The following is a 10,326-nucleotide window of genomic DNA, read 5'->3' on the forward strand; positions in this document are numbered from 1 at the left end:
CAGAAATCGCCTTCCCTGAGCCCAAATCCGAAGGTCCTTCCCTAATTGGGCCCTACGAGGATATAAAATCCTTTTCCCCCCTTCCATCTCTACACCACTGCCCCCCCCCCTCTTCCCCTTCTTATTCTTCTTGGGGGCCCCCCCACGACAACCCCCCTTCCCAACATTCTTCTTGAAGTTCTTGTTTCTCGACATGGCTGCTGCTGCTGCAGTTTTGAATTTATCTCTCTCTTGTATCATTTTTACGCGAATTTTTCTACTTCTTTTTATATATATTCTCCATATTATTTATTTTTTTCCACTTATATTTTTTCTCCTTTATATCATTTCTCTTCTTCTTTTTCATGTTTGGCGGCGTTGTTGCTGCTTGTCAATGTAAAGAAGACTTGAAAGACGAAAAAAAAAACATTGTTTGAACATGAGCTGCGATACATCTTTGACACGAGTCTTCTTTTTTTTTTCATATTGTCGAAATACAATTTTTTGTACATTCTGAGGAAATTTAATATTATTTTTTGGCTTTAATTTTATCTGTTGGCTTCTAAGCCTCTTTAGATCGAAACCGAAATAAACCGAACAATGTATGTCGGTATATAATTTCCATGTGATATTTCTTTGGCTGAAATTAGCTTAAAAACAGTAACAAAATATTTTTCATAAATATCGGAACTATTTCTCATTAGTATTTTTAGTATGTGGCCATTGGTATTTTTCCACCATTATTTTCGGATTTTGTCATCATAAATGCATAATTTAGTGCAGTGGCGTCTTAGCAGGTGGCCAGTGTTATGGCCGCATCTAGGATTTTCGTTGAGAAGGCGAAAATTCGCAATTTTTTTTTTGACGAATTTTTTTCTGCATTGTGCTTTAAAAATAAATTTCAGATTTTTATCCCTGAAATTGACCGTCCCGCTCAAGATTACTGACTGGAGTAATTGCACCATTGGGCGACTCTTGTTGCGGCATTGGCCAACCGAACGCGGGTTCGACATGGCTGCTGTGTTGCTGCAGTTTTGAATTTCTTTCTCTATCTTGTATAATTTTCACGCGAATTTTTATATATTTTTCTACAACAGGTGAATCCCGTTTAAACGAATACCGTTATAGCGAAAATCTCGTTTTAATGAACACTTTTCTAATCTTCCAGATAATCTTACATAAGAACAATGCAAAAACTTGGAATTCCTTTATAACAAAATTTCGTTATAACCAAGTTTTTCCTACGGTCTCTTGGAGTTCGTTATAACGGGATTCGACTGTATATTCCCTCCCCCTCCCACGTATATCTTTTCCCTTTATATCATATCTTTTCTTGTACATGATTGGCGGTGATGTTGCTGCTTGTCAATGTAAGAGAAGACCTGAAAGACAAAAAAATATATTGTTTGAAAATGAGCTGCGGTACCTCTTTGACATGAGTCTTTTTCCTCATTGATATTCTTTTTCGTGAAAATATCGTTTTTTTGTAAATTTTAGAGAAATTTAATATTATTTTTTGAAATTAATTTCATCTATTGGCTTCTAAGCCTCTTTAAATCGAAACTGAAAATGAACCGAACAATTTCGGTATACAATTTCATGTAATATTTGTTCGGATGTCATTAATACATTGCGAAAATCGAAATATTTCTCATAAATACCCAAATTGTTTATCGTTCCTTTCATTGGTATTTTTTCCTACCATTATTTTCGTATTTTGCCATCATGAGTTCATAGTTTAGTGCAGTGGCGTCTTAGCGGGTGGACCAATGCCAGAACCGTATTTAGGATTTTCGTCAAGAGGGCAAAACATTCGTATTTCTATAACAAAAGGTTTCAGCCTTTATATACATTTTTTAGATTTTTATGTCCCTGGAATTTACCGTCCCCTCAAGATAACTGACTGGGGCGGTTGCTCTTTTGGCTAGCTCTTGTTCCGGCACTGGTCAACCGAACGCAGGCTCGATATGGTTGCTGTGTTGCTGCAGTTTTTTGAATTTATCTCTCTCTCTTGTATCATTTTTACCCTAATTTTTCTACTTTTTTATATTTCAAATATTATTTATTTTTGTTGTTTCATCTTATTTTTGCTTTGTATTATTTCTTCTCTCTTTGGCATTTTTCTGTTGTGTTTTCATGTTTGGTCTTGATGTTGCTGCTCGTTAATGCAATGAATACTTTAAATACAAAATCTATATTGTTTGAATATGTGCAGTTATACATTTTTGACAAGAGTATTTTATTTCATTGATTTTTGTTTTGTTGTTGTCAGAATCAAAATACAGTTGTTTGTATATTTCTAGGAAAATTTAACATTGTTTTTTGCTATTAATTTTATCTGTTGGCTTCTAAGACCATCTAAACCGAAACTTAAAATAAACCTAACATGTTCGCATGTAATTGCAGTTTGGCTGCGATTGTGGTGTGTACACAGATAATATCAAAATATTTCCCATAAATATCGGAATTTTTTTTTCCTCGTGCCTTTCACTGGAATTTCTCCTGCTTTCTTTCCTCCATTCTTTTCACAATTTGCTATCATGAATGCGTAATTTAGTTCAGTGGGCAATAATTTATCTTGTGGAAGAAAGAAATATTCCTCTTTTATTAAAATATGACTTAATATAAATAAATATTAAATAAAATCTAATTCTTGATACTCGAAAAAAATTTCAATTCCTTAAATGTGAAAAAAAAAAAATTCCGGAAATTGAAAAAATAATTCAGTTCCTGAAATTTGAAAAAAAAAGTATTGATTTAAAAAAAAATCTAATTCTTATAAAATACGAAAAAAAAAATTAAGAAATGACGTGTTTATTCCTGGAATCAAAAAAAAATCAATAAATAAATAAATAACTCAAAACAGTACAGTCGAATCCCGTTATAACTAACTCCAAGAGACCGGAGAAATCACTTCGTTATCACTAACTCCGAGATACCGGAGAAATCACTTCGTTATAACTAACTCCAAGAGACCGGAGAAATCACTTCGTTATAACTAACTCCAAGATACCGGAGAAATCACTTCGTTATAACTAACTCCAAGAGACCGGAGAAATCACTTCGTTATAACAAAATTTCGTTATAAAGGAATTCCAGGTTTTTGTTTTGTTCCTATCTAAACTTATCTAGAGAATTATAAAAGTGTTCGTTAAAACTAGATTTTCGCTATAGCGGTATTCATTAAAACAGGATTCGATTGCATTTAGCATAATATTCAGAAATAGATCATATTTGGCGATTTTCTTTCAAATAATTCACTGCCCTTAAAAATTAAATCAACCTCAAGACGGTGGGATTATTCAGATATTCTGACTGGCAGCTAATTTGAATTCCATCAGATATTCCGCATGAATAGACTCTTTGAAGAAATATTTTTGTTTAAGCTCCGTATTTTTTCACTGAGAGTGGAAAGTTATAAACAGTAATGAGGAAACCCCATAACGACCGGAAATCATAAATTCCACCATTTTGCTTTTTTTTTTCACCATTTCCTCGTTTCCGGTTGCTGAGCAGGAAGAAAAAAAAATATATTTAGAAAATATTTTTGTAATTTTGAAAAACCTGGCAGAAAAAAGACGGAAATCAAATACTTGAAAATTTCCATAAAATGTCGTTCGTGCAAAAGTTGTTGGGCCTAGAAAGTGTGATTGTTTCTTGCATAAATTACGATAAATGTGATAAATCGGTTATTATGTATACTTAAAAATCGAATTTGTAAGTTTGATAAATTTGTCACTTTTATCGTCAAATATGCCTGCATAATACCCAAGTGTCGTTGGCAAATTTGATAAATACTGAAAACATCATCACTTTTTACTAGCGATTATATATAATAACCAAGTGTAGTTGGTGAATTCGATAAATACTTGAAATTTATCGCCTTTAGCTGTGATTAGCCATAATACCCTAATGTAATTTGTGAATTTGATAAATTTGAAAAAAATTCTAAATGAGTATAATATGTCTGATGAATATAGTCGCATCCCGATAATAATAATAACAAATTTTTGCGATCGCACCCCGATGTAATGATACGATACAATGCATGTATGAATTATCATGTAGGCCTATACCATATGATATGCATAGTACAACGCTTGAGTAGTATTCATAATCTCCGGTAAAAGTGATAAATTTAGGGAAATTTATCAAATTTACCAAAATGCTTGGTAAGTATGCATAACTGGTTATTATGTATTGTTACCACATTTATCACACTTGCCGTAACAGTTATATATGTTACGGTAAATGTGATTAATCGGGGATTATGCATATCTTAACGGTTATTATGCATAATCACCGATCGTCACTGTAAGTTTGATAAATTATCTCCCTTTAACTGGCGATTATGCATGATACCCGACCGTCGTTAATAAATTTGATGAATGTAAAAAAAATTATTCCTTTTACTGGTGATTATTTATAATATTCAAGTGTCGGTAAATTTGATAAATGCGGAAAAATTATAACTTTTACCAGTGATTATGCGTAATACCACCCAATGTACTTGGTGAATTTGATGAATATGAAGAAAAAAAATTCGCTGATGTGAGTTTAGTATATTTGATGAATATCGTGGAACCCCGATACAACGAACTCCCATTTAATGAATTCATGATTTAACTTTTTTTTCCTAATCTTGTTCCCTTAAACATCTCCCCTTTACATCGAACTTCGTTTTATCGGGGGATCGCAATATCCGTTACTTTCTGTTAGTTATATTGGGATCTGATTGTTTTACGAGCAACAACTTGTGTAAATATACGTCAAATCGAATAATTTCTTAAATTAGAGGTAGTAAATAATATGGTGCGATCATGAAATTTGTTAAATGAAAGTCGTACTCTGGCTCACAAGTACAGTCATCTAAATAATGAATCTTGTCACTGCAACGGGACCAATCTATCATATCTACCAATTCGAAATCATGATTATGCATTATAACCAGCAAATGTGTTGAATTTAGTACGATTTATCATGTTTACCTAGAACGTTTTTGAATTATGCATAATCGCCTTTGAAAGTGATAATTTAATTGATTGATTATTTGAGCGGAGAAAATGACTGTTTCTTGAACAAATACACGCAGGGTCTTTGCTGAACTGTGCCGACGGTGTTTGTTCCTTGCCTCGCACAAACTTCTCTCCGTTGGGACAACACCACCATCACCAATCCAACTGCAGCAGTAGCGTCACGGCTACGGGTAGCGACAGCAGCACGTCCAGCGAACAACACGCGGCAGTCATGAGACCTAAAAGGATGAGGACTTCTTTCAAACACCACCAGCTGAGGGCCATGAAGTCGTATTTCGCCATCAACCATAACCCAGACGCCAAAGACTTGAAGCAGCTATCCCTCAAGACTGGGCTTTCGAAGAGAGTGCTACAGGTAATGGCTACACGTGACCACGTATTTCTAATTGGTTTAGGGTCCGTTCAAGTATTACGTAAGCAAGTTTTTAGCCATATTGGATCAGAGGCGTACACGGGGGGGGGGGGGGGGCATAGAGGGGCTCGTGCCTCCTCCCCCCCCCCCGACGATCAAAAAATTTTTTTTTAAATGCAAAACATCTTTTAAATTAAACTTTCGGAGCCATACAATGATAAATCGCATAAAGGCCCTTGGCCCGCTCACCAAATATAGCCCTGGGGGTTATCTGATGCGGCCTGCCCTCCTCAAACCTAATTTTGTAAAAATGAACTAAGCGGCACATTTACAGATCGCTTAAATGTCCCGTGATACATTTCCAGAGAATTTAAGCGGCCCGTGGCACATTTTCAGATCACTTAAATGACCTGGGACACAGTTCCAGAACACTTAAGCGATCCGTGACACATTTAGAGATCCCTTGAGTGACATGTGACGTAGTTTTAGATCACTTAAGTGGCCCCCCAGTGCGGTTCTACATCACTCAAGTTACCCACGGCACATTCTCTGATTATTTAAGTGATCCACGGCATATAATTACGGATCACTTGAGTGATGTGTGGCACAGTTTGAAAGCACTCAAGCGGCCCAGACACATTTCCAGATCAATTGGATCCACGAAACATTTAGAGATCAGTACAGTGGCTCAGTAGGGCACTTATTAATAGGGTAGGGGGATGTTACTTCAAGTGCCCACAAACTATCGAAAGGTTTTTTTCGTTTTTGGCACACCGAGTAAGATGCGAGTAAAAAAATTTCATATTTTCATAAAGGATGGTTGATGACGTAAGCATTATCCACCCCCCCCCACCCCCCCCCCACCCTTGTCATAAAAAGTTAGCAAATCTGAAACCTTACATTTGCAGTTGACGTTACAGTACACCCCTAAAGATGATCAATAGGATCTAGATCAGGGTTCTAGGAACGCCAGTTCGATTTCCGGACCAGGGCCGGAACTAGGGAGGCAACTGCCCCGGACGGAAAAATTTAGGGGGACGGAAATTTTAGGTGAGAACAAAGAACACCGTCACAAAATTATCGAATTTTGAAGTTGTGGGAGCGGTAAAAAACCTAGTTACGGCCCTGTCCTGGACACCCACGTCAAGAAACGGGCTGCGTACGGCACGGGCAGTATCGTGCAGGGCATTCTTGACAGCATCATAAGGCCCGGGAAAAATGATTTTTTCGATGCTCTGTAACCCGCTAAAAGTACCTACTGACCTACCAATTATATACTTACTCTGGAAATTGTAACTAGACCTTATTATCCTAAGTTCCTTCAGCACTTGAGACCCCTGGGCCGTGCTCGGGTAGACCCAAGTGTTAAGATGGCACTGATATCCTATCGAAACAGAAAAATGCCTTCGCCGAATTCTTGCCACAGAATGAGCTGAGCAGAGTGGTCCATAATGTCAGTTGATGTTCAGGAATGTTCAGTCATGATGCAGTGCTTAATATGGTTTGGATCAGGGTTCTGAGCAGGCCTGTTCGATTCCTGAACCCCCATGTCAAGAAACCAGCTACGCACGGCGCGGGCAGTATCATACAGGGCATACTTACTCTCGAAAATTGCTACCAGATCTCATTATCATGAGTCTCCTCTGCACTTGAGCCCCCCCCCCCCCACCCGGGTCGTCCTCAGGTGAGCCCATGCGTTAAGACGGCACTGATATCCTGCCGAGACAAACATCGCCACTGTGACACGACACACCATTATCTGGTGGTTGGGGTGATAGTCATGTCGAAGCAAACACGTGCCCTCACCGAACTGTTGCTGCAGTTTAAGTTGAGTTAAAAAGTCTCGCTACAGAAAGCAATGGGCCTACAACAAGAAATTATTCAATCATTACACTTCACTCTTAGTTAGAAAAACTGGTGACACTTGGCAGCACTATACATAACAAGCATTACATAGAAACAAACTTCACGTCAGGTTTCACTGCAAGTAGTACATGCACATTCCCGCATGTACCAATTCGTTAGAGGTTCCGCAAAGGAATTTTTGACGAGGTGCATGTGTGGTTTAATAGTAGTAGTTTAAGTAGAGTTGTCCAAAAAAGCCAAAACATGACGCTTAGGTCAGGGTGAAAAGCACAGAAAACAAGGAGCGGAGTCCATACTGGGAGAAACGGCCTCATTGTCACTGATCATCCACTAAATTTCAGGGGGGTGTGCGGACACTCATGATCCATCACCTCCTAGAGATAGAAGGCCTCTGCACTGTTTGCCATAAACGTTATTCAAACTACCTAGCAAGTTTGCCACATTTTAAAATACAGCATCCTATTTCGTTTCTTCTTATTTTGGCGTAGAATCTTCCTGATTGGCTCACAAATACCGCATAGTGATTGGATGTGGGAGCATAGAAATCGCCAATTCTGAACCCGATCATTTCTTTTCCTCACAACGATGATACTGGCACGAGCAGGGAATTTTTTCCCCTGAATATTCTGAAGGAAAATGAACTGCTTACTGACGTCACAAGCTGAGTGCAGAGGTCTATCTCTAGGAGGTTCTGCATGATCAGGCTGTGTATGTACATACATACCATAAATAATGTTACTAGAAGTAGAATGAATTGAAATGTCTTCATAAACATGGTTTACCCTGGACCTACCATTTGAAATTCATTTTGAGCATGATTCAATAAAACACCTGTGTGTGCACATTTAACCATTTTTTTTTCAAAATGACGCGCGCCGGCTCCAGATAAAAATAATAGTAGGGATCAACCCTCTCAAGAGCCTTATAATATGGGGAAAACATTGTCCGTCTCATAAAATACAGGATGACCCAAGGGCGTAGCGAGGGGGGGGGGACTTGGGGGTCTGGTCCCCCCCCCCCCGAAATGTGAGAAAATGACCGAAAAAAGGGGAAAAAGATGGCCAAATCCATTGTTCTGTCACTTTGGTCCCCTCCCGAAATGAAAGTGGTTCCCCCCCCCCCGAACGAAATTTCTGGCTACGCCCCTGGGATGACCCATAGAAATACACTTAGTAATTTATACATTTGTAATTAATTTCACAAGTAGCAAAAGCATTTATGATATAACTATGTCAGAGGATCTTAACCATTTGTCCGTTGGCCCTCCTTGGAGAGATTTCAGGGGTTCCGTAATCTTGGATGGGGAAAAAATAACTTTTATATTGCTATATATGCTGAATATTATTTTCTAAAGAGGTCCATAGCTTTCATTCTATTGGCACGAAAGGTCCATAGACCTCATGCCATTTTGTCATAAGGGGTTCGTGGTCTTCATGCTATTGACACAAAAAGTGAAGAACCATGGACTAACCAGCAAACGACGTTTTTTTTTTTTTTTTCTAACTCAATTTGTTCGTTTTCAGGTATGGTTCCAAAACGCCAGAGCGAAATGGAGGCGGAATATCTTACGGCAGCGTATACACGGTCCGGACATAGTGCAAGACTCGAAGCCTCTGTCGGAACTGACGTCGCAGGCTCACTTCTGCGACTCTCTACGACTCGCTTCGGCTCTGGTGGACGTTCAGCCGACTCAGATCACGCAGGAAGAACAAAACATACAAACATTCACGAACCTTATTTGACCGATATTCATTTGTGAGTCCAATAAATGTTCCTTTTTTTCCTCCCCCGCATTTCTCAAACATTCTTTAAGTAAGTGTTGGTGGTCTTTTTTTCCAAGTTATATGAGAGCATACGCATTATACTTCGTAACTAAATTTCACTCGAATACGCCCCTTCCCACTGACGAGGTTAATCAAATTGAAAGTAAGCATGGACCGCACCAAAGTATTAACTTATTAAATTCATATTGTTATTATTATTATTAAAAATTTAACAATTAAGTTTCTAAATTGAAAAAATAAATAAAAGTTTTTCCTCTATCGTTACGTTTAAAAAACACCAGAATTCGTTTGTTTAAAACCAAAAACAAAAGAAAAGAGTTTTTTCCGAATATGAACCATTAGTTCTTGCTAAACATTATAGATGGCACTCGCAATATAACTGTAGTTCGCAGAAGTCTTCCAAGTTCCTATAATAGGTGGTACATAGTAGCTTTTTAGTCCAGATATGCGGTATTTTTTTATGCTCGCGGCAGTGCCGTCTTAACGCGTGGGCCCATCCGGGCTCGACCCAAGGGCCTCAACTGAATTTCGAGATAAAGCACGTGAATTGTTAGGCAGAGGTGTTTCTAGTCAGATTGGGGGAAAAAATAGGGGGTTCAGGAAAATCAATCTCTGCCCGGGATCCCTTGATGCTCTTAAGACGGACTTGGCTCACGGGCCAGAAACTGGTATATGCAATGTGGCCATGTGACCCGTATTTTACGGGACACATTTGCGTAACTAATTTTGGCGTTACGGTTTTTTTTTAATATTAAAAAAAAGTGTCCCGTTTTTTTTCCGTATTTTCAACGAAAACTTACTGAAATCCGGGATTGAGATTATTTTCGCAACTAATAAATTATATAATGGTAATTTTGACTCCACAATTATGATTATTAATTCTAAATATCTTTATCTCACACATTGGACAAACGCATAATTTTTTTGGCGAATCACATTTCAGTCTATTGCGACTTGCAACAGCACCTTCCCCCCACCCCCCCGATTGCCCGCCAATGACGATTTTTTCAGCAATTTTAGCGACAGTCAGCACAAAATTACTTGTTTTTACCTTTGCCAGTTCTTTTGGCGATAATCGGTGATGTCCTATATGGATCCCGATTCCCCCGTAATTTTATGAAGGAAATGTGATAAGCTTCTACTACTGATACTTTTCACCTTTCGCAACCGCATTGAACCCCTTGGTTGGCCGCATTTGGCCCGCGAGCCGGAGGTTGTGCACCCCTGTCCTAGAACATTGGCCTCACCGAAAACAATCATCAAAATAAGATGATAAGGAATTATCGAATGATTATTACTCAACACCAAA

At 38.2% G+C, this 10,326-nt stretch overlaps 1 protein-coding gene across 1 annotated transcript in view; it reads left to right on the plus strand.

Moving 5' to 3' along the window:
• The window catches only part of LOC149086942 (LIM/homeobox protein Lhx9-like), a 32,293-nt gene extending 23,267 nt beyond the window's left edge, over positions 1-9,026 (plus strand). Inside the window, exons 4-5 of the mRNA XM_089231150.1 lie at positions 5,072-5,370; positions 8,757-9,026. Coding sequence (XP_089087276.1) covers positions 5,072-5,370; positions 8,757-8,975 — 518 coding nt within the window. The 3' untranslated portion in view covers positions 8,976-9,026. The remainder of the gene's footprint in view (positions 1-5,071; positions 5,371-8,756) is intronic.
• The last annotated feature ends 1,300 nt before the right edge of the window (positions 9,027-10,326 follow it).

The sequence above is a fragment of the Pholcus phalangioides genome, unplaced genomic scaffold (genome assembly GCF_987345545.1).
Source record: "Pholcus phalangioides strain wild (caught in Gottingen) unplaced genomic scaffold, Ppha-v1.0 ptg000004l_1, whole genome shotgun sequence".
Taxonomy (NCBI): domain Eukaryota; kingdom Metazoa; phylum Arthropoda; class Arachnida; order Araneae; family Pholcidae; genus Pholcus; species Pholcus phalangioides.